Genomic DNA, 22763 nt, shown 5'->3' with positions numbered 1-22763 from the left:
CTTACAGAATTAATTATCGGCATGAATAAGGTAAACGATTAACCAATAGCGATTATGTTGATTCTAAATTGTTTGGTTAACTTACCCATTGGACATTGAGTGTGAGTGTTTCCATGTTGATTTATGTGTAATTAAATGATGCAGAATAAGTTGCTAACTGTTGTTTAGTTAACTAACCACAAATTACATTAAGAGCAACAAAAAAACAAACGTAATCGTTACACAATTGATGTTGAACAAAAAGTTACTATGGATTATTATTATTGCCGTTTTTTTTGCCAACAACGATTATCCTCCCAACAATTTACAAGGTTAATTGTACAAACCTTTTTTCCCTACCGATGTTGATCTGTTTATGTATTGGTATTAACAATTCATTGATTGTACAATCAATTCTGATTAGACTGAGTACTCAGATTGAAAGGCAAGCAAAGTGATAAACTTATTGATTAGCATTGATTAACTTGATTCTTTACTTTGTTTTTCTTGCTACCTTCTTATTGTTGTTGTAATTGTTGTTAACATTTTCCTCGTTTCCATTGACCTTCAGGTACAATTTTAAGGGATCATTTTGGTGTCTCCCAGGGTGGCTCTCAGAAGGGAGGAAGGAGATGATGATAATGACGACGATGATGATGAAGATAAGGAAGAAAAGGAGGCAAATATGGAGGGAGTGATTATCTCTCTCTCTCTCTCTCTTTTCGTATTCTTTTAACTTTTCCTCTTTAAAAAACAAAGAATAACCATTCTAAAGGAATCATTATTCACTTCTAGATGTGTATCAACAATTGGACAAATTGATTTTCATCTTTCAACCCGAAAAAAAAGTAAATATTATTCAGGTTTCATTTTCTATAAAGATAATTAATGATGATCACACCAAAGGAGAAAATGATAATCTGTCAGCATTATATTTCATTTCTCATTCGCTAAATTGTCTCAAAAAAGTTTCTCAATTTTTCTTCCTCAATTAACGTTACCCTCATTTAATGGAACGTTAAATCAATTAAAATTTCTAATTGTAATCTTTAAAGAAAATTTTATTATCAAAATCTATTCTATTGCTATTATCGAGATGTAATTTTCCATCAAATTAACTGAGCGAAAATTTTGATAATCTAAAATTCTGACCATCAAATTGAGTAAAAACCCTTTTTTTCAATTTCTTCGAGAATAGTGATCAATATTTTATCACTATTCAAATGAAGTTCTGCTGAATATTGTATTTATCATGAATAATTATCTTCTCAGTGATTAGTTAATTTAGTTGGAGAAATTTACGCGACGTGTGTCTCCATCTTTTGAGTGAATTTGTCAGCGAAATGAAAAAGTTTAACTTGATACAAATTTGAAATTTCTCTTCTCTAATTTTATTTTCTCCTCTTTTTCATGACGAACCTTATGAGTTGAACTTTTTTCGACCTGATCTTGGCCTTCGTCTCAATATACTGATACTTATTTCATATTCAAATTTAAACAATCTCACTGTTCAAAAACCGAGTGATTAGCTGATAAATCCAAGACAACAATACACTTACGATTAGAGGTATTTAACGAATGAAGAAAATATTGTAAACAGACAAAAGATTTTAAATGAAATTGTAAATTTATTAGAATCTAAATTGTACAAACTTAGCGGTTAGCTCAGTGCCCGATGGAGCCACCACATTGGAGCTAAATGCTTAATGTATTGCCTCTAGCGTAGGTTAATAAAATGGAAATGAAGAAAAGTTTTGACAAATTAATGTTTCATTTTACTGATCAATTGTTATTACGGTTAATTGCTTGAATTTTGCTATTGAATTTTATCAAGAAAAATAAGGTAAAGGTCATATAATAGTATAATAATATAAGTTATTGTAATCGAACAGTTTTTTGTAGCCTTAACCTCATCTCTTTTTTTTGTATTATGATTTTCATGGTAATTAGATTTAAATAATGGTAATACTAATGAGATAATTAAGATGAATTTGATGTGTTCTGGTACGATGATTTCCATTGAGCAAGACTTTTGAACATACTAACTCGACGATCGGGATTAGTATGAGTAACTGTTGAGGTTATCATTCGAGGCTTGAAAAATTTGATAAATCGTTCCAATTCAGAGTAACTTGAATGTTCACTATAAGGAATTCCTTTAGAAATGGGAAAAGAAAAAGACAATTCGACAATTAATATTATTAAATGACCAATAGATTACAATCAATAACGAACCATAAATGTAAACATTATTCTCGACCGACGGAACGATTGATTCGGCAGTTCCACAATCTTCCCAACCACAGGGTTTAAAGGCTAAAATTGAACTGAATCTATTGCAACAACCCTTTAAATATCCTTTGAGAAACTAAATTAAAAGGAGAGAAATGTAATCACAATTAATTGTAACTCTTTAAACCATAAATTTAATCAACTCACCTGATGATTTATATCTGAAAGCGGCAACACATGAATCTGAGCTTGATCTTTATCGTCAACCAGATTTTCATTGATAATTGGATCATTGATTATCTTGAGAACTTTTAATTTAGTTGAATTAACCCAAAGATTCATTGATAATCCATTTGCAAGACTTTTGAAAACTTTTTCTTTACCAATATTGTAAGTACCGCAAACGATTAATAATTTAGGATCATCCGATAAATGTTTCAATGTTAAATCAATGGTAATTTGAATTGTATCCATTTGACTGGGAAAATTATAAGCTGGATGACAATAAGTTGTATCTAAATAAATTTGATCAATTGGTCGTTCAATTAAAAATGGATCAGTTTCCATTTCAGGGGAAGCACGAAAATCACCAGTATGAAGTATCCGTCGTTCATCAGGTAATATGAACAGAAACATCACCGATCCGGGACAATGTTGAGCGTCAATTAGAATCACTTGAATACCATCAACAACAATCGGTGATCTATTGGTAACCATAATTACTTGACTTGGTTTGATTCCAATTTGATCGATAACAAGTTTACCGGTAATCATACTTGTAATAATTGTACCATTGAACTTGGAAGATAAACCAATGTAATGATCATAATGGAAATGGGATAAAAAGTAATAGGTGATCTCAGGTGAAGGGTCAAAGTTAAAAGCATCAACAGCAAATGATGTGTCAGCTATTTTTTTCCAGTATGGTATTTGTTTCGTAGGCTGTGATGATGAGGATGAGGATGAGGATGATATTGGGTGGGGCCCTCGTCCAGTAACATGAGAACCATTTTCCTTTGAACTATTTAAGGCCTGAGAGTTGGGAGCATCTCCAAAGGATTGAGTAGCCTCGAAATCAGAATCATCTGAATCAATTATATTCCAGGCTCGTTTTAAATCTTTATAATATTCTAAATAACCAGAGTCATTGGCATGGGTTCGCTTTAAATCATCTAAATAAACTCTAAGATAATCTCTATCATCGGCAGAATCCATCAGGTCCATTCAGCTGGTCACTAATCGGTTCACAGTTTAACCTAAAGGTCAAATTGACGATTTCAAGTCTCTAGAAAGAATCAAATGAAACAAAACCACAAAATTAAAAAATAAATAGAATCACACAATTGAATCGGATTAAGATACTAAACAATTAAAATTAAATCAAATCTCCACAAGTATCATGTAATAATAACACAAGAACGAGAATCAAACACTCAATCAAATCCTTACGATGATTTAAATGGTGAACAAAGTGTAAAGATTAACATACTAATGGTAATGATATAAACTAGATTATAAGGATGATTAAATAGGACAATTAAGGATTAGAGAAAACAACAGAGAAAATTAAATCATCATAAATGATTAGGATAAAAATGGAGTAAAAAAAAAATGATCCACCCAAAAGGATCAGGAGAACCAAAAAAATAACAAAACACAAACTCACCATTATTTTGATCCCTGGAAATTTAATCGATCATCTAATTAACCTATTGATTAACCAGATAGTTAACACGAATGGAGATTAAAAAATAGCCAAAATTAAATTTAATTGTCTAAAGTAATCAGATGATTACAATTGCGAAAACAACAAATAATTTATGAGAGTTTAGCTTTTCTCATCCTTTTAAAATCCAATGAAAAAAAAGCGCGAAATTTTCAAAAAGATTTAGAATTTAACCTTTTTAATGATTAGAAATTTAATTGTTCTACAATTGGATCAGTGATCACAATTAAATAATGATTAACCTTAACACTATTTCAATTGATTAATTTCAAGTTTAAATGATTAATATAAATAAATAGAGAAAAGGAAAACAATTGAATTGAGAAAAAGTTTGGAAAACTATTGAAAAGAAACAATTTGACATCGTAACAATTAAAATTACTAAATGACGAAAGTGATTGTAATTTAATCAATTGATTGCAATTGGAATGACAGAAATCAACAGCTATTAAATTGTTAGACAATTAATTAGATTAAGTTAAACAAATTAACCCAATTGATTGATGAGGAAAAATTAATCAAACATTTTCACACCTGAACAATTAAAGTTAATCATTGGAATGACCAATAATCTAAATCAATTATTTGCTTGTTTCCTTTTTGTTTTATCAATTGATTGTTAAAACAATTAACTAATTTTATATATATAAATAAACCTCTTAAATTGTTTGGTAAAGTTTTTTTTATTGATTTTCTATTAAAAATAAATGATCAAGTTGATGATAAGTTTCAATTTTAATAATAGTAATTAGGAAAAAGTATAATAATTTCAATTGTTGTTCAAACAATTAACTTATGCTGGTGAATATAAAATGTAAATGATGATGTTGATTGTTGAATGAATTAAGAATATAATTAACAATTAAAAAGCAAAAGGTAATAAAAGAAAGAGTAAAAAAAATAGATTTTGATAATCATCTTGAGAAACAATCAAAATGATTAACTACAAAATAATTTAGCAAATTAATTTGCTTTGAGTGTTAAAAATACTCAATTGATTAACTCAACGATTAGATTTAGGATTGTGATTATCATTGAGTGAACGGGATAATTAATGATGTAAAAATGATCAAGAAAATTAATAAATTATTACAAGATGAAAATAAATGATTAGTAAATTGTTGTTGTTCATTTTAAAATTCATCTGATTGTAGGTCAATTTGGATAGTTTCAATTTTAACTGATTAACTGATTATCTCAAATTATTGGTTAACTAAATTGTTAATCACATACACAAAATATTCACAACAATTATAATAATAAGTAAATAAATTATAATCAATTAACACACAGAAAGTGTTGCTGTTGTTGATTGTTGATTGTTAAGTGTTGATAATCAATTGGTGACCCTTAATTGTTGCCAGAATTTGTTTGTTGAAAAAAAAAAAATTAACTCTAAAGTTGATGTAACATTTACATCCAATTGCTTTGATTGTAAGTGTTGCTAATTAACTGATTGGAAAGTATCACTAACACCAATTGATTGGATGATTTGATTTCGTCAATGGTTTTGACGCTTCATTTTTCTTGCTAAATCATTGATTTAGACAGACAATTAAAAATTGATTGGGAATCCAGTTGATTTGTAATTAAATGGTGATGAGAAGATGAAGATTGTGATGATGGATGATCAATTTGATTAGATAATAAATAGATTTGGTAATGATGACAGTTTGCTTTTGTTTTGAACTTGAACCAAATTAATTGAATAATCAAAATTAAACAATTACGATTATAACATTGATTTAACGGACGGAGACGATGATGAGGATAATGTTTCCGTTAAAGTTGGTACTAAATGACCACAGGATAGTTTAATGTTAACCAAACAGGTACAAATTGGTCCTCGAAGCTCCAATCGATTGTATTGTGAACATTTGATTCGTGAATCGTCAAGCGATTCATCGTTATCATCAACAGGCTCGGTTCCAGTGTAATCGGGTTGAGAGGGATAGAAATCATCTCCAGGTAGAAAAGAAATCGCTCCGTCAATAAAGGTCGAAATGACGGGTAACCATCGTTCGATTCCTAAATTTTCTCTCTTCGAGGCAAACGAACGAATCGACTTATAATTAGGAAGATTTTCAATTCGAGATAATTCGTACACTTGAGGTGGAGCGAGAAATATATTCCCTTCAGCGTGTTCGCTCAGCATTTCGTTAGGTGAACACCACTAAGATTGAAAAGATAATCGAGTGGAAAAAAAAAAAAGAAAATAAAAATAATTAGAACAAAATTCTGATTGAAATCGAACAGAAAAACAATTTCGAATGACAATTCGTTGATTACCTTTAACGTTGTCACCTCTTTATTGTCAACAACTACGTTCGGTTGTTTATCGAGGCAACAAAGGTAGAACATTGTGTCGAATCGTCGATGTCCAACCGATTTCGGTGTTAACCAGTCCCACCATTCGTATAATGACCAAATGTCCGGCGATTGGCCAAGTAATCGGCACAATTCAATAAAGGCCAATCCATTTGAATGAACTTTTTCCCTCCACTCGGAAAGATCAACTGATGATGTTGTTAAATTACTCGGACCATTTGTATTACTTGATTGGTAGTTATTAGTTAACAAGAGGACACCTTGATTGTTGAAGAGAAAATTTAATTTAGTTAGTGAATTAATTTCACTTCATTTGATTTGAACATTAGTTAATAGTTATGATTAAATGTTGCCTTCAAATGTTACAATCAATTGTAAAGGTTAGAGGGATAAGGATTTACCAAGATTAAATATCTGTTTAAATTAATTACAATTAGACTAAATTACTGATCAAGGTAAATAAGATTTAAGGTAAAACCCAAGGGCAGAGAGATGAGAATCAAAAGTAAACTGAATCAAGCCAGAAATTAGTGGATTAGTGAGTGTAAGAGAATGACTCTACTACTGTGAAAGGTTAATTAGAATTAATGAAAATGGAAAGTGATTAATTAATTAATTACAAACCTGTTTCCTCGAAAGTTTCACGAATTGCTGTAATTCTTAATGAAAGATCGGGTGGAAGTGGACTTGAGGTATTTAATTGCTCGGTGGGCGAAGGCATAGTTAATGGTGAAGTGATTATTGGGGGTCTTGGACCTCCTTTGGTCCGGTCTCTGATTGTGGTCACTAATTGTTGTTGATTAAGGGAACAAGAATCGTTGAAGATTGACCACCATTCAGGTGAGAAATCAGATGAATCAACTTTGCCCCCAGGGAAAACAAAAGCCGAAGCTAAAAAGGAAGCGATATTACTCCTTTTAACCATAAGAACACGATAATCAACAGAATTGGGTAACAATTTACTTCGTGATTTACTATTAATTGTTGTAGGTGTGACAGATGATGAAGATGAAGGTAAAACCCTAGAAGTAGCAATCATATTGTCACTTAAATTAGATCCAACAATTTGAGGAATCGAGGCTCTGGTAACCATAATTAGCGAAGCAGCTTCACGCCAAGGTAAAGATGATTGGGAACTTTTATCAATGTGATTATTTATATTCGCCATTGTAATAATTATGACAAGTTTATGATGATGGACAATTAATAAATTGTTGCGTTTAAAAGTCAACAAAAAGAAAAGAAGTAAATTAAAACACCCAAACAATAATCACTATTGTTGAGAGTAAATCGAAATGGTTCAAGTTAAGCTCAATAGATTAGAGAGAAATTAACTAATTTCGATGATTAAAATTGAAGAAAATTAAAACACTGACAATTAACACACATGACAATTAATGGGAGAAATGTTTTTCTTGGAAACAATTAACTTGACAATCAACGGAAAGAAATTAAAGAGAATCACAAATCAGAACCAAATCAAAACGGTTAAATGATTACACTAAATGTAGTAAACATGTGACACTTAATCAGTTTGGTTTTACAATCAAATTAAAGGTTAAATTGTTGTTGAAGGTAAGAGGGCAGTTCTCAGGTTAATTGAATTTAATCAAAGTAATGAAATAATTTGCTAATCACAATCAAAGGAAAGAGACATTGGTTAGAAAGGAAAAGAAAAATAATTTTCGCTTTCAACGAAAAAAGTGAAAGAAAAACACTAAACCTGAACGAAAGAGAATGGAAGAGAAAAAGAGAGATTGAGAGAGAGAGAGAGAAAAGGTTGGTCTTGGAAGATAGAAAGAGGATGAAGAAAGTAAGATGATAAAAGTGAGAAGATGATCATTATCATCTTAATCATCTTTTCCGGATTTCGATTAAATTAAACAACAATCAACTAATAACCTGGAAAACGCAACAACATAAACTGCGAATCGTGAAAATATTATCATGTTCAATTATGATTCTAATTAATTTCTGATTGCTATTTGTCTCTTTCTCTTATAAAAATTAAAAGGTCAATCATTAATTGTGATTAGTTATCATCAACAATTTAGGTATAAATATATTACAATTAAATGAAATGATTCTCAATGAACTGGATTAAGATTCAGATAAAAAAAGCAACACTGACCTTGTATCATTTTCCTTCCGATTAAACTAATTTTTTTTCTTAATTGTTGTTGTTGATTGTTTTGTTTTGGTATTCAGTTAATTCAGTTAATTCAGTTTTCAACAATTTGACCTGTTTTGCTAATTGTTGGATAACAATTTATTGATTGATTAGGTCAAGAAATTGATTCTCATCGTTTATTATACAAGCTAATGTATAAATCATCATAATTAATTATATGTTTCAATTGAAATGTTTAGTTAATTTTATTTCTTGTTGATTGTTGGTTCATTCATTTTAATGATCATCCTTGATTGTTGGCTTATGTAGCTTAATTGTTAACTCTCAAAATAATCTATATTTATACCTTAAGATACTTTAATATAATTACAATTTAAATATAATCATTAATCGAGATGATTGACCGTTAATTGTTTGGACAATCAACTAATATATGATTAATTGTGACCCTTTTTTGTTGTGTCTCATAATCAAATCTAAATTGTTGTTAGAAAAGGGAAAAGGAAATGGATTAATTGTTGTCAATTGTTAATCAATGTTGGCTAATTGTCTCCTCCTTTATAAATCACACTCTATGTTAATTAATACTCAAATTTAATTGATTGGTTCATATCCGCAATTAGGGAAACAAAAAGGAAGCCCTTTGTTAATTAGATAATTGTTTTCTTCGTGTCAGTTTAACTTCAATACAGTTAACTAACAATTAACTTTCTTCGGGAATATTAAAATTTTGTTTAATTGTTTTCTGATACCAAAAGTGATTAACTAATTTGATTTCTTCTTCTTTATTAACAATTAACATGGTTAATTGTTCAGAGAAACAAATTTCAAGAAGATACAATTCATTTATGATTAGTGATATTCTTGAAATTTTTGATCAATCAAATGATTCCGACTCAGAATTTGAAGATGATTTAATTAAAGATTCATCTGATTTCCAATCAATCAATTACTCATCATCAGAACAATCAACTAATAGTAATTATCAATTTGGATTGATAAACAATAATATCGATCAAGAAGTTAATTGTGATAGAAATCAATTGATTAAAACTTTCAATTCAAATTGTTCAACCAAAGGATCAACAACTAAATGTAAGTAATACAAACAATTGACAAACTAAATTGTGATTAAAATTAATCACATTCTTTTGATACTTTAATTGACTGTTGATTAGTTAATTGTAACGATCAAAACGTCAACTTGATTACATTTTTGTATTGTGTTCACTGATTAATCTAATTGTTTTTGATTCTTTTTTTTCTATCAATTTCTTCACAATCAATCACAATTTAGATTGTTCTGAATTAACTTTTAATTCTCGTCATTCTCAAATTTACTTTGAAATACAATTAAGACGTAAATTAATGTTACAATCAAAGCCTCGGAAAGGTGGACAGATTAGATTCACTCATCAACAAACTGTTTCCCTGGAGGAGAAATTTAATTGTTACAATTATCTTAATTCATCTGATCGTCGTTTATTGGCTCAACAATTAAATTTAACAGAGAGACAAGTGAAAACCTGGTTCCAGAATAGGCGAGCAAAGGACCGACGATTAAAGTCAATTAATCAGTCTAATTGTGACAATCAACTTGACAAAAGTAACAATTTAACTGTCAACCTAAAAATGAACAGTAATCATTATTTTCACCCTTGGAGTGATGATGATCAATCTGATTGAACAATTAAATGAACAACAATTTACAAATCAAATTTGTCTTTGATTATTTTCAAATCATTTGCAACAAATTAAATTTTTCATTAGCAATTTAATTTAAATCGTTGGTAATTTTTATCAATGTAAAAACATAAGGAAATGAGATCCTAATTGATTAACTGTTAATTGATTGTTTAACAATCCTAGATGGTAACAAAAATTAGGTTAATCTAATATCACAACAATTAAATTTAAACAGGAAACTCTTATCAATTTAAATTAACAAACAATAGGAAATAGTTTTATAAATCAACTTTAGTAATTAAAACGGGAAATGAAATATTTAAATTGTTATTGATTATCTTGAGATGATCATTGAGTATTACAAACAATTTGAATCACTAATTGTCACTAATCATTGGAAAAATCAAAAGAAAATAAATTGTTTATTAAATTCAATTTATCTCAACCCGGATTGTTAAATAATCAAAATGATTAACCAACTTAAATGAGTTCAGAAAAAGTAAAAAAAAAGGTAACCGATATTTAATTGTGATTAAGGGAATCACAATTAATTGTTAATCAGGCTAACCTGATATCATTGATGACATTAAAAAGTTTTTTATTAATCTGATTACCACGAGAAATTAAATCATGTTCAATTAAATCAAGTTTGAAATGTGATTGTTAATCATCATCAAGTTAACTGTTTACCAGTTTCATTTAGTTTTGATTTGATTTGATTTGTTTTGTTTTTTAATTAACTTGTATTTCAGGTTAATTAACAGGAAAAGTGGTTTCTCACATTTGTTACAATTAACTAATTTTCTCATATTAATCAACTGTAGTTAATGGTGTCTGGTTCAAGCTTTACAATTTAAAATCGTGTTCAGTGTCATCAGTGTCATCGTTGGTAACAATCAGTTAATTGTTGAAAGGTGAGATTAGCAGATCAACTGATTAAACAATCTCAGATAATTAATCTGATTGGAAATCTTGAGTTTTATCCAATTTTCATCTTAATCAATATCTTGATTGATTATCATTCACATCAGGACAATTTAGAAAATAACTAATCTTAATCGCGATTCTTTTCAACAACAATTAAAATTAAAAATAGACAATTTAACTGGTCTCCATCTTTTTGATTGTTTAACGAAATTAACAACCAGATAAAAAGGTGATTAATTAATCATCTGGATTGACTGAAATCGTATAATCGATATAACAATTAAGATTCTTCGGTTTCTTTGGGTTGATGATGAATCACAATTAAGGAAACAATTGTAATTCAATTTCCAACTTGTTGATGATTTTCCTTTTGACAGTTTTATGTTATTGCTATTTAAGTCACTCAAGGTTTGATTAGTTTCCCGTTATAAGAATACAAAAGAAACAATCAAGGTTAATTGTGAATCCATAAAATCGTCATCATTGATTTCATTTTATCATCTTCTCTCTCTCTCTCTCTCTCTCTCTCTCTCTCTCTCTCTCTCTCTCTCTCTCTCTCTCTCTCTCTCTCACTCATTTCCCCTCCCTTTCTACATCTGATCTTCCTCTTGGTAAATGACAGAAAACTGAGCAACAATTAAACTGGAAAATCGTTAATGATTGATTAATATTTTGATTCCATCCACACACATGTAAGAAGTGGTTGTTGTTAAATAATCTGCTACATTTGCAATTGTCACTGTTTGGAAATTTAATGTAAATTGATGATTAAGATGATGAGATGACAATTTGATTCAACAGTGATTCGTTGATTTCTCCATTGGCATCACTAAAAAATGGTGAATTTCTTTGGGATGATTGAGGTAAAAGTCTTGTAAATTCTGCAAAGAAAAATATTGATTGTTACAGAAAATTTGTATATACCTTTTACGACTTAGATCAGGGGAGGAGGGAATTTAATTATACAACCTTTAAGAACACACACACATCAGGATAACAATCAATTCTATAATTAACTTGAGAAAAATTTACAATTAGATTTTATACAAGTTTCCATAGTGTGTTTTTCTTTGTATGGGCTATTTTTTGCCTCTCTATTTCTCTCTCTCTCTCTCTCTTCATCTATCTATCTCTTTGTATATTATCATTGTAAATGTTTGATATTAGGTCGAAGCTTTAAATCGCTTAAAATTGTGGGGAAGAAAAGGCTTAGGTTAACTCCTTTCATTTTTTACGAGTTTGCCGGAGAAATGGTGACGTTAATACCAAGATTAGCACCATCAGCATAAAGGTTTGCAATCGCTGTGTCGAACACTAGACAATCGGAAAGGTTAATAGCAGATTGGACACCTTCATCTATGGAATGAGGTGTTGCTTCCCAAGTTAATCTTCTTTTCTGTCCATTTAATTCTAGACGATAGATAAATTTCTCTGCTTGTTTGGGTGTACCAATAAGTTGAACTACTGCAAAAAATTGCTGATACGCTTGGAACCTTTCTTGTTTCTCTAAAACCAGCATAAAATGATGATTAAAACATGATTGAATCATAACCCAGTCAACTGCTCCGCTTAAATTAATATCAGTAGCTAGGAAAACAATATCTTCTCCTTGTAGAGTTGTAATACTTTTATGCTGGGTCATCAGATGGTGCATAACTTGCTTCAATGGACCATTCCATTTACAATTGCTACCTGGAAAGGAGTAGAAACCAAAAGAAAAAGAGAGAAAAACAAATTATTAATGAGAGATATCAATTGTGATGGGAGAGAAAAATTGGAATCAAGTGAGAAAATCATTAAAAATGATTATTAACTTTAACTCATTCTGTTTGTCAACCTTATTAAACTTAGAATAGAGAGAAAGATGAACGTGTAGTTTAATACGAAAGAGTAAAAGAAAATGGAAAAATAATAACTATTGAATTTGTAGAAAAGAATAAAAAAAGTGTGAGTGAATAACAATTAGATTCGCTTTGCATAACATGGTTGAACGAATATATTGGAAAATTGATTCATGTTGAGATAAGTAATGAAAATAGAAGAGAAAAAAAAGAGAAGAAAAATTTGATGGTTAGCCATTTTTGCTTACCTGGACAAGGGCAAGAGTATGATTTGAAATCACATGAATCCTCGTGATCAGTTTTATCTGAACAAGAGAGATTAAGAAGGCACCCTTGAGATGAGTATTTACATGGGAACATTAGGTTCATAGCAAGTTTCTCCATCTGAAGATTACGTATGTTACTTGAGATTGGAATACGGCAAGTTGGACAATTGCTTAATTGTTTACGACAAGCTGAGCATAAAAGATGACCATTTTGACACTGAAGAATAGGTGGAAGAACGTAGTCAAAGCAAACAGGGCACTCAAAGAGAGATGTAAGCTCATTTTGATGTGGTTTAATGTCTTGTTGACTTGATGAACATGATACACCAGGAGCTCCAGGCCCAGATGAGATGATGGATGGTGAAGGTACAATATGAGGAAAATTTTTGGTATCAGTTGTATTGAAACTATTCATAGGATTATCATTAACTGTAAAAAAAGAAGAAAGATAAAAACAATAGAAAAACAATATGAATAACAGAGAAAATGAATAAATGTAAACAACAAAAAAAAAGAGGCGAGCGAAAAACGAAAAGAAGAAAGAGAAATAGAAATAGAAAGAAAGATGAGAATTAACAGATGATGGAATAAATGATAAAAACAGGAGCACAAAAGTAGATGAGAATAAGATGATCAGTAGAAAAGTGAATACAATGATTGTAAAAGGTGAAACAATCAAGAAGAAGAAGACAAAAAAAAGGTAAACAGATAATCTACAAAAAGGAGAGCCAATAAAAAAGGGGGACAGATGAAAGGGTTATTTTAGGGTAATAGGATAAAGAAGATAAAGAAAGAAAGAGCAAGCAAAAAAAAAGAGAAAGAGGCAAAAGAAACTGAGTTCAGAAGAAACTTGTTTCTTTTTCTTGTTATTGTTGACAAAAAAAAACATTAACTTACTTCTTAACATTATGTTAACTCCAAAATAAATAAAATCTTATTTTTTCACAAAAAAAAATCTTAGTGTTTAACACAAACCAATGGTAACCCAATCATTTATTTGTTGTAAAGGTTAACATAAAAACAAAAGACGAACAGTAACCAATTTAATTAAACCATGGAATCAATTTAAAAATAGGTTAATTATCTTAGAAAATGAAACAATCAAGAGTTAATCAAAACTCTTTCCAAACATAAACACAAATAAACGCCATTTTCATAAGAAAGGGAAGTCAAAAGAAAGAGAAAGAGAAAGAGAAAACGTAACCATGGCAACGTCGAAAACCGCCAATTATGAATGTGCAGAAAAAGTGGATCATTGATTTGATTTTAATTTCGTTTAATTTTTTTTACAATTAAAATTTAAATTTTTCATAAGGTTGAAGATGATTAACTTTCAATTGAAATTTAACTTGATAATGGTTTCATCTGATTGTTTGTGTAATTTTTTGTTTGTTTGATTGGGAAAAAAGAGAGATTTAAATTGTTTGGTAACCTGATTTCCAATAGAAACGCAATTAACTAATTGTTTGATCTTCTTGCTGTGTTTATATTACTATTACCTTTTGATTATTTACGTTTTTTTTTACATGTTGATGTTAATGATGAAGCAAATAAAATAATTTGATTGTGTTGCGATTTTTGTAACAATTTAGCAATTGAAATAAATTTGAAAATTGTTTCGTATTGGATACAATTGATTTTCATCGTTTCCTTTTATCATTTTGTTGTTAATTGTTTAATTTAAAAGAGGAACATTTTAATTATTAATATACAATGGGAAAAATTTAGAGAGAAACATAATTTTAACAAAAAAAAAGAGAAAGTAATAAATTGTTGATATGAAAACAGGAATTAAATTGAGCAAATGTTAACAAAATTATTCTAATTGTGACTTAATACATTTGCAATTTATGTGATTTGATTGTTATTACATAAATTAAACTCTAAGTCCAGTTAAAAGAGTTGAAGTTTGCCACATTTTTTGAACAATTTGTCGATCATTACAAAGCTTTGGTGGTTTAAATAGTTTACAATTAGTGAAAAATTTACCGTTAACTTGATCTAATTTAGGATCTGTGGCAACATATAACATTGTTTCTGACCCTTGGTCAACAGTTATCGAGATGAAAGTTCTTGCAGTTATCCAGGCCATAAATTTCATATAAAAGGGATGATGATCACGAACAATGTCCGTTTTAATTGACCCAGGATGAAGTGAATTAACTGTGACCCTGATCCCTCCAATTTGTTGGCTAAAGTTTGAGCGAAAGCAACATTAGCCCATTTGGTTAGAGCGTAATTAGTGAATCCAGAGTAAACTTTTTGAGAGTTTAAATTGTCAAAATCAACTCGAGTGGTCATAAATGAAAGGTCAGAAGCAACGACAACAACTCGCGATGGTGCTGATTTTTTAAGAATCGGAATGAGAAGATTAGTCAACAAGAAGGGTCCCAAATGATTAACCTGGAAACACAATTCGTTTCCATCCTCGGTGATCCTTTTATCCGCTGGACTCACTAGTCCAGCATTATTGATGAGAATGTCCAATCGAGGAAACATTTGACCAAAAGTTTCGACGAAATCATGAATCGATGCAAAAGAAGCCAAATCGAGAAGTAGAAAGTGAACATTATCATTTCCAGTTTCCTCGCGAATTTTTTCAACAACATCAAGGCTCATGGTCTCATCTCGAGCAGCGACTATAACGGTAGCCCCACGAGCGGCCAATTTCTTAGCCGCTTCTCTACCGATTCCTCGATTAGCTCCAGTAACAATGGCCACTTTTCCATCTAATCGTACATTGGGATCACTTCGTCTCACATTGATTCCATTATAAAAACCAGAGAAAATAATTCCAATCCAAAGTATCAACTGTTCAATATGATAGATAATCTCGGTAACCAATTTAGCCAAATAGAGTCCAACTTTGGTTGAATCGGTTGATTTATTTGTCGATTTCATTGTTAATTAGACACAGAACAATTAAGAAAAATAAACACAATTCACCATAGAATTGAATGGAACAGGTAACCAATCTAATGGCGATTACTTGTTGATTATGAAAGAAGAAAAAAAAAAGTTCTAAACTCAGATCAACATTTAGTAGTTTCTCTTGATTCGGTAAAGGAAAATAAAAACTTGATCAGCTTAAAGAAAAGTGGGAAAGGCGTTACAACAATTTATCTACAATCAGGTCAGTTGAAAGCGAAATTTTTGAAGACCAGGCCAGTTAAACCAGGAAGTGGAAAAGTTTGATGATCTTTTCTCACCCCATTACATTTAAATCAAATTAAAGGTAATTCGAAATCATCTTTGACCTGAACCACGCGAGGAGACAAAATCGTCGATAACATTACTGTCTAAGTCTTCAAGGAAAATACATTTCTCTTCATTAAATTGTTGATTATCGCAATTGTTTGAACAACAATAGATTAGAACAGTTCCAAAGTCGATGTTCAATGGTTCGCTTGATTGTGATGAACATTTTAATTGAGAAATTAGTCCAGGCATCAATTGTAATTCAAATGTACGTTTACAGCCACAATTTGGACAATCATCTACTCCAGGAAAGCCGATAGATTTATTCAATAAAGGTTGACCTTTCCACGAATATCTAATTATCTGACCAGGCCAATCTCGTAAACTTTTATAAAATTTGTAAGACTTTTTATCGTTCGAGAAGATTGTTGAAACTTCCGGATTCTCATATTTTTCACCATCTTCACCGATAAAGTTGTTGTCATCTTCATCTTCCAGATTATATTTAAATTGTTTCATCGATGAATATGATTTAGAATATTTTAAATCTTCCAAATTCTCAACATAAATGTAATAAGGTTGGAAAGTATGATTATCGTTATTGGAGATTTTTTTTGGAAAAAATTTTCCTTTCTCAGTATTTGTAAGTTCCAAGGATTCGGCAATTTGTTGTGAATTATTTCCGGAGAAATTAAGATTTATCTTTTCACCATCATCACCATCATCATCACTCCAATTAGATGAGTCATTAGCCCAAATTTGACGTTGATTTGATTGTTGTTGGGGTGAGACTTCAACTGGATCACAATTTGATGATTCTTGGTGATGAATGAATCTGAAGACAGAGAAATGATTACAATTATCTTGAAGACAAGCAAATACATAAATCAATCTTAAAGCTGGATTATCATCAACAGCACATTGTATTTGACAAATTGGTGAGCACAATTTAACACAATTAGGACAAATCAATTGGTCATCCATAAGGTTTGCAAGTTTTGAATCTTCAATTGTTTTGGGGAAAATTGATTCACCTCCAATCTTATTAGTAGTCCAATAAATGTTACTTTCATCTTTAATCGGTTGATCAACAAATCCAAGTAGCACAAGAGATGAACACTCAGTCATGTTGAATCAAACAATTATCACAATTCAAATTAAAACAAATCAGTAAAAGTAATCGACAGTTAAAGTTTACCTGGTTAACCACATGGAAGAAAATGTAAACAAAGACTCGTTTCCAACCAAAAAAAGTAGATCCTTTACTTGAATCTGAGAATAAAAATCCAAAGATAATCCAAATCAGTGGATTAACCTGAGATTAAACAATTTCAAGATTAATTAAACACAAAAAACAATTAAGATTAATAATCAGTAAGGGTAAAGATAAACACTTCGGATTTGAGGCCAATCGATGTAAACAACAAATGTTTTCAATCAACCGGATTAACCAGACAGTCCGAGCTTAATCCTAATTGGAAATGATTTACTTTGTATCTTAATCCTCACTGATTAAACTGATCACATTGAATGGAAATTGTTTCTATAAAAAAACCGCCAATCAGCTGTTACTTTTTGTTCATTTCGCTTTTGTTGTTAAAGTTGAAAATTGATTTTCTATTCTGTTTTTATTAATTAATTGATTCTCCAACAATTAAATTTATTTTCAAATTGATTTAATTTCCAATTGTATTGACATCATATTAATGTGATCCAAGCGATTATAATTGTTAATTGGAAACATTTATTATTCTAATTATTCAACTATGGTTATTGGTAATTGACCAAACAAATCATCATTTTAGATTATCCTGAGAACTGTTTAACAATTAACTAATTAGTGTTCCAATTTTCAGTTAGATACATCATCAAACGGTGAGTTTATTTTGAACAATTTAATCACAATTTAGAAAATATAAATAATTCTATTTTTCGTTCTTTCTATTCCAAAATTAATTCTCTCGTTGGTTTGATTTTATTTTCTTCTCATTCTTTACTTATGGGAGTTTAATTTTCGCTTCTTCTTCTACTACCAATTAACTCTTTTTCTAATTATTTTCTATTCTCTAATTTATTACAGTTTTGTGATTACAATATGACCAAACAATTAAAAATTACTGCTTTTATGAAGCCAAAACCGGAGAAGAAGAAAATAGAAGCCGATGAGTTTGGAGTAATTACCATTGATGACGATACATCATTTCGTAAATTTGATGATGATGATTTTGTGGAAGATTATGGTGACATTAAAAGGAAAAAAAATTCTTCAATTAAATCAGCAAATTCGCAGATGAGAGACAACACCAATCCCAATAATAACAATACGAATGACGGTCCAAGAAAATGTCCTTTTTATAAGAAAATACCTGGAACTAAATTTGCCGTTGACGCTTTTAATTTCGGTCTAATTCCGGGAATCCAATTCTATTTTCTGTCCCACTTTCACTACGACCATTATATTGGACTGAAGAAATCGTTTATTGGTACAATTGTTTGCTCTCCAATAACTGGTCGACTTGTAATGAGCCAAATTGGAATCGCTGAGAACCAATTGATTATGATTGATATTCACCAGCCAATTATGATCGATGGAGTTCAGATCATCGCTATTGACGCTTTCCACTGTCCCGGTGCTGTTTTATTCCTAATGAATCTACCCAATGGTAAACGAATCCTTCACACCGGTGATTTCAGAGCTTCACCAGCTATGGAAAAAGATATTTACTTGACCGAAAAGCCAATTGATCAAATTTATCTCGATACAACTTATTGTGATCCTAATTACAAATTCCCTGCTCAAGATGAAACTTTACAAGCGATTCTCAATATAACCAAGGATCACCTTGAAAAATACAAGCAAACCTTAATTGTTTGTGGCACTTACAGCATTGGAAAGGAGAAAGTGTTTAAAATAATTTGCTCATCACTTTCCCTTAATCTCTGGGTGACTACGGCAAAATTAAAGCTCCTCAAGTGTATCGATGATAAAGAAATTAATTCTTACCTGGTCACCGATAAAACTAAAGCTCAAGTTCATGTATTACCAATGAAAGATATTAATCAACGTGTGAGTAATTGATTGTAAATTGATTGTTGTTGTTCACAAAACTAATTTAATTTTGTTTTCTCTTTAGGCTCTCCGAGAATATTTATCTGAATTTGGTAAAAAATACTCATCAGTTTTAGCGTTCAAGCCAACTGGATGGACGGAAGATGGTAAATCATTGAGCTCAGTTAAACCAATTATCAGGGATAATATTTCAATCTATGGTTTGTTGATTAGTCTTTCAATCAATTGAAACAATTAAACTAATTGGATCATCTATTTTTGCTCATAGGTATTCCTTATAGTGAACATTCAAGTTACTCCGAGTTGGAAAGATTCATTAAATTTTTTAAGCCGAAAACCATAACACCGACAGTTAATGTTGGTAATCAGAAAAAAAGGGAATCAATGTTCAAAATTTTCGCTGATTGGAAAACAGGGGATAAAAAACGATAATCAATTTAATCGCAATCAAATCAATTATTTCCCGACCATTTAAACACTCTGAGAGTGTTTAACCAATGACAACAACAATCGAGTGAAACATTTTCATTAACCATCAACTATTTTTCGAAAAATTATCTTCTATCTAATTAATATCAATCGCAAATACTCACAAGTTGATTGATTATACTTTGTTAATTAGTGATCATTTTTAATCAACAAGAAAACATTTAAACCACTTGATTGATTTTAAGTTTTTTTTTTCAATATCAAAACAAAAGACAAATATGACAATTTCACAATCAAAACACATTAAATCAATTATGATCGACAAGTTAATCAATTCATCAATCGATCACTGAATAAATCGCTTTTCGTCCATTAATTGTCAACAATTACAACAATCTAATCAATTGAATTAACTAAAAGAACAGAAAATGGTGGCGCCACCAATCGAGAATTTGTTTAACTTAATCGCCACCTGATCTTTTCATTTGGTCAACACATTTTGTTGTTGAGATTAACTCATTTTAATTGTAAGTAATTAAGTTTAATTTTCTTTAATTAAGGTTAATTTTAATTGTTTAATCTATTGATTGTTGTACAAACTTCAATTGACATTTAGTTCTGTTACTTGTTGTGAGTAAATGGTTTCTTTTTCCATGCTAAAAATGACTCACTATGAACACGCAGCTCTTGTTACCTTCATTTTATTAACTATCTGTTAATTGTGTTCTAATTACTAATTAGTAGCTTTAATTTTTTTTTAGAATGATACAATTTACATTGCGTGTCACAAATCTACATTTGATGATCTTGGATTGTCCCTTATAGATTTTTGCTTAATGCTGAGACATTTAGCTAATTTAATTTAGCTTTTCCATTTTCTTTTGTTCTATTTATTTATTAATTCTTTTTTTTTAAATATTCTATTTCAATTTGGAAACAGGTTCAACGTTTACGGAATTATTTATCCAGATAAAATGGCTGATCGAAAGAGTCGACGTAAGGAAAAATTGGCCAAACAACTTGAAAAACAAATGAAAGAAATCGCTTTGGAAAATTCAAGTTTCTCCGTTTCCACTTCTAGCAATCAAAATGCTCAAACAATTGACAATGCAATCAAGATAGACAATTTTTCAATCAGTGCTGGTGGTAAAGAATTGTTTGTAAATGCATCACTTAACATTACCTTTGGTCGAAGGTATGGTTTAGTTGGTCCTAATGGTCATGGAAAAACAACTCTTCTTCGTCATATCTCAGAAAAGAAGGAATTAAATTTAGCTGAAGATTTACATGTTCTTCTTTGTGAACAAGAAGTTATGGCTGATGAAACACCGGCAGTTGAGGTTTTAATCAAAAGTGATGATCGTGTTACTAAATTACAAAAGAAACTTGAAGAACTACAAAATGCTGAGAATCCAGATCAAGATCTTATTAATGAAATTTACACTGAATTAAATGCTCTTGGCGCTGATTCAGCTGAAGCCAGAGCTCGACGTATTCTGGCTGGTTTAGGTTTCTCAACGAAAGAAATGCAAGATAGACCAACTAAAAATTTCTCTGGAGGTTGGAGAATGAGAGTTTCTTTGGCTCGTGCTCTTTTCATTGAACCAACACTTTTACTACTCGATGAACCAACTAATCATCTTGATCTTAACGCTGTCATTTGGTTAGACAATTATCTTCAAAGTTGGAAAAAGACTTTACTAATTGTTTCTCACGATCAATCGTTTTTGGACAATGTGTGTACCGATATAATCCATTTAGACCAGAAGAAACTGTATGCTTATAGAGGAAATTATACTAAATTTAAGGTCATGTACCAACAAACGAAAGCGGCAAATCAGAAAAAATATGAAACCCAAGAGAAACGGATGCGAGAACTTAAAAAGAAAGGAGCTTCCGGTAAACAGGCTGAGAAATCTGTTAAAGAGCATCAACAACGTAAACAAGGAGAAACTCAGATTGGTGATTTAATCGAAAGGCCTAAAGAATATGTCGTCAAGTTTAAATTCAAGAATCCAGATCCCCTTAGTCCTCCGATTCTTGGTCTTTATGATGTCGATTTTGCCTACAATCCGGAAGGACAATTACTTTTCAAGAAGCTCAATTTCGGTGTTGACATGTCAAGTCGAATCGCAATTGTGGGTCCAAATGGTGTCGGTAAATCAACTTTTCTTAAACTGTTATCAGGTGAATTGGAACCACTTTCAGGTGAATTACGGAAAAATCATAGAGCTCGAATTTCAAAATTTGATCAACACTCAGGTGAACATTTAAATCCAGAGGAAACACCTACCGCCTTTTTACAAAGAGTATTTGATCTTGCCTATCAAGATGCACGGAAACAATTAGGTTCTTTTGGTCTAGTGGGCTATGCACATACAATTCCTTGCGGTCAACTCAGCGGTGGTCAAAAAAGTCGTGTAGCTTTATGTGAAATGGCTCTTAAAGGTCCGCACATTTTAATCATGGATGAACCTACCAACAATTTAGACCTTGAATCAATTGATGCTTTAGCCGATGCACTTAATAAATTTAAGGGCGGTGTTATAATTGTAACTCACGATGAAAGACTAATTCGAGAAACAGAATGTCAACTTTGGGTGGTGGAAAATAATACAATTGAAGAGATTGATGGTGGATTTGATGATTACAGAGAGGAATTACTAACAGCCCTCGGGGAAACAGTTAACAATCCATCAATTTCAGCTAAATTAGCTGGAGCAATTTAACGATAATTAAGTCGATTCTCTTAGTCTAATAACAACAGAAGACCACGAAAAATTGATTGTTATAACCTCTTTTCTATTATATATAAATTAACTTGTTAAATGTTAAACTTTTTCCTCTGTAACATTTACCAAATGAATTCACCCTTTTGCTAATTAATCAAAATTTTACTTATCTAAGAAATAAAAAGCAAATCAAAACGCCAACAATTAAATCTAAGGAC

General features: G+C 30.5%; 8 protein-coding genes across 12 annotated transcripts; 3 read left to right on the top strand and 5 right to left on the bottom strand.

Moving 5' to 3' along the window:
- Positions 1-1731: 1731 nt before the first annotated feature.
- LOC128386934 (DNA cross-link repair 1A protein-like) lies at positions 1732-4038 on the bottom strand. Of its 3 annotated transcripts, none has more exons than XM_053346047.1 (4): positions 3878-4038; positions 2419-3496; positions 2215-2347; positions 1732-2135 (listed from the first exon to the last, which is right to left on the bottom strand). In XM_053346047.1, the coding sequence occupies exons 2-4, from the start codon at positions 3433-3435 to the stop codon at positions 1960-1962; spliced, it is 1326 nt and encodes a 441-aa protein (XP_053202022.1). In that variant the 5' UTR covers positions 3436-3496; positions 3878-4038; the 3' UTR covers positions 1732-1959. The 3 variants fall into 3 exon arrangements, with proteins under 3 accessions (XP_053202022.1, XP_053202023.1, XP_053202024.1); XM_053346048.1 differs by lacking the exon at positions 3878-4038 and adding an exon at positions 3661-3800; XM_053346049.1 differs by lacking the exon at positions 3878-4038 and adding an exon at positions 3579-3712.
- A 1273-nt stretch (positions 4039-5311) lies between these two features.
- LOC128387078 (acyl-coenzyme A diphosphatase NUDT19-like) lies at positions 5312-7848 on the bottom strand. Its single transcript, XM_053346228.1, has 3 exons — positions 6890-7848; positions 6227-6525; positions 5312-6110 (listed from the first exon to the last, which is right to left on the bottom strand). Exons 1-3 carry the CDS (start codon positions 7431-7433, stop codon positions 5670-5672), a joined length of 1284 nt encoding a protein of 427 aa, XP_053202203.1. The 5' UTR covers positions 7434-7848; the 3' UTR covers positions 5312-5669.
- Positions 7849-8093: 245 nt separating this feature from the next.
- Positions 8094-10807, top strand: LOC128387085 (homeobox protein Hox-A7-like). Its single transcript, XM_053346236.1, has 2 exons — positions 8094-9491; positions 9694-10807. The coding sequence occupies exons 1-2, from the start codon at positions 9197-9199 to the stop codon at positions 10080-10082; spliced, it is 684 nt and encodes a 227-aa protein (XP_053202211.1). The 5' UTR covers positions 8094-9196; the 3' UTR covers positions 10083-10807.
- A 935-nt stretch (positions 10808-11742) lies between these two features.
- LOC128387084 (E3 ubiquitin-protein ligase SIAH1-like) lies at positions 11743-14259 on the bottom strand. Of its 2 annotated transcripts, XR_008324956.1 has the most exons (4): positions 14014-14259; positions 13099-13545; positions 11979-12701; positions 11743-11890 (listed from the first exon to the last, which is right to left on the bottom strand). XR_008324956.1 is itself a non-coding variant. In XM_053346235.1 (3 exons), the coding sequence occupies exons 1-3, from the start codon at positions 14021-14023 to the stop codon at positions 12241-12243; spliced, it is 918 nt and encodes a 305-aa protein (XP_053202210.1). In that variant the 5' UTR covers positions 14024-14259; the 3' UTR covers positions 11743-12240. The 2 variants fall into 2 exon arrangements, 1 of the variants encoding a protein (XP_053202210.1); XM_053346235.1 differs by having other exon boundaries at positions 11743-12701.
- A 493-nt stretch (positions 14260-14752) lies between these two features.
- Positions 14753-16029, bottom strand: LOC128387082 (retinol dehydrogenase 11-like). The gene is given in 2 exon segments (XM_053346231.1): positions 14753-15285; positions 15288-16029. Coding segments are annotated over 2 exon segments (1023 nt in total). The 5' UTR covers positions 16018-16029; the 3' UTR covers positions 14753-14992.
- A 238-nt stretch (positions 16030-16267) lies between these two features.
- Positions 16268-17743, bottom strand: LOC128387081 (programmed cell death protein 2-like). The gene has a single exon (XM_053346230.1). The coding sequence runs from the start codon at positions 17440-17442 to the stop codon at positions 16363-16365; it is 1080 nt and encodes a 359-aa protein (XP_053202205.1). The 5' UTR covers positions 17443-17743; the 3' UTR covers positions 16268-16362.
- A 54-nt stretch (positions 17744-17797) lies between these two features.
- On the top strand, positions 17798-20047 carry LOC128387079 (DNA cross-link repair 1A protein-like). The gene is made up of 4 exons (XM_053346229.1): positions 17798-18189; positions 18395-19381; positions 19449-19584; positions 19653-20047. The coding sequence occupies exons 2-4, from the start codon at positions 18410-18412 to the stop codon at positions 19814-19816; spliced, it is 1272 nt and encodes a 423-aa protein (XP_053202204.1). The 5' UTR covers positions 17798-18189; positions 18395-18409; the 3' UTR covers positions 19817-20047.
- Positions 20048-20202: 155 nt separating this feature from the next.
- On the top strand, positions 20203-22754 carry LOC128387077 (ATP-binding cassette sub-family F member 1-like). 2 transcript variants are annotated; one of them, XM_053346227.1, is made up of 2 exons: positions 20203-20340; positions 20754-22754. In XM_053346227.1, exon 2 carries the CDS (start codon positions 20788-20790, stop codon positions 22540-22542), a length of 1755 nt encoding a protein of 584 aa, XP_053202202.1. In that variant the 5' UTR covers positions 20203-20340; positions 20754-20787; the 3' UTR covers positions 22543-22754. The 2 variants fall into 2 exon arrangements, with proteins under 2 accessions (XP_053202202.1, XP_053202201.1); XM_053346226.1 differs by having other exon boundaries at positions 20293-20443.
- The last annotated feature ends 9 nt before the right edge of the window (positions 22755-22763 follow it).

This window comes from Panonychus citri, unplaced genomic scaffold (genome assembly GCF_014898815.1).
Source record: "Panonychus citri isolate SS breed McGregor unplaced genomic scaffold, ASM1489881v1 Contig00077, whole genome shotgun sequence".
Taxonomy (NCBI): domain Eukaryota; kingdom Metazoa; phylum Arthropoda; class Arachnida; order Trombidiformes; family Tetranychidae; genus Panonychus; species Panonychus citri.
Note: the sequence above shows the minus strand (reverse complement) of the source record. Positions and strands in the feature narration are given on the sequence as shown.

What these genes read in the sequence shown, in the direction of transcription:
- LOC128386934 (XM_053346047.1), bottom strand. Translation starts at nt 3,435, where the DNA reads ATGGACCTGATGGATTCTGCCGATGATAGAGATTATCTTAGAGTTTAT. An exon ending in TTTCAGATATAAATCATCAG is followed by an intron (nt 2,348 to 2,418) that starts GTGAGTTGATTA and finishes CTTTTAATTTAG; the next exon opens with TTTCTCAAAGGATATTTAAA. An exon ending in GAATAATGTTTACATTTATG is followed by an intron (nt 2,136 to 2,214) that starts GTTCGTTATTGA and finishes CCATTTCTAAAG; the next exon opens with GAATTCCTTATAGTGAACAT.
- LOC128387078 (XM_053346228.1), bottom strand. Translation starts at nt 7,433, where the DNA reads ATGGCGAATATAAATAATCACATTGATAAAAGTTCCCAATCATCTTTA. An exon ending in TGAAACTTTCGAGGAAACAG is followed by an intron (nt 6,526 to 6,889) that starts GTTTGTAATTAA and finishes TCAACAATCAAG; the next exon opens with GTGTCCTCTTGTTAACTAAT. An exon ending in AAGAGGTGACAACGTTAAAG is followed by an intron (nt 6,111 to 6,226) that starts GTAATCAACGAA and finishes TTTCAATCTTAG; the next exon opens with TGGTGTTCACCTAACGAAAT.
- LOC128387085 (XM_053346236.1), top strand. Translation starts at nt 9,197, where the DNA reads ATGGTTAATTGTTCAGAGAAACAAATTTCAAGAAGATACAATTCATTT. An exon ending in CAAAGGATCAACAACTAAAT is followed by an intron (nt 9,492 to 9,693) that starts GTAAGTAATACA and finishes ATCACAATTTAG; the next exon opens with ATTGTTCTGAATTAACTTTT.
- LOC128387084 (XM_053346235.1), bottom strand. An exon ending in ATACTCTTGCCCTTGTCCAG is followed by an intron (nt 12,702 to 13,098) that starts GTAAGCAAAAAT and finishes ACTCCTTTCCAG; the next exon opens with GTAGCAATTGTAAATGGAAT.
- LOC128387081 (XM_053346230.1), bottom strand. Translation starts at nt 17,442, where the DNA reads ATGACTGAGTGTTCATCTCTTGTGCTACTTGGATTTGTTGATCAACCG.
- LOC128387079 (XM_053346229.1), top strand. Translation starts at nt 18,410, where the DNA reads ATGACCAAACAATTAAAAATTACTGCTTTTATGAAGCCAAAACCGGAG. An exon ending in TGAAAGATATTAATCAACGT is followed by an intron (nt 19,382 to 19,448) that starts GTGAGTAATTGA and finishes TTTTCTCTTTAG; the next exon opens with GCTCTCCGAGAATATTTATC. An exon ending in GGATAATATTTCAATCTATG is followed by an intron (nt 19,585 to 19,652) that starts GTTTGTTGATTA and finishes TTTTGCTCATAG; the next exon opens with GTATTCCTTATAGTGAACAT.
- LOC128387077 (XM_053346227.1), top strand. Translation starts at nt 20,788, where the DNA reads ATGGCTGATCGAAAGAGTCGACGTAAGGAAAAATTGGCCAAACAACTT.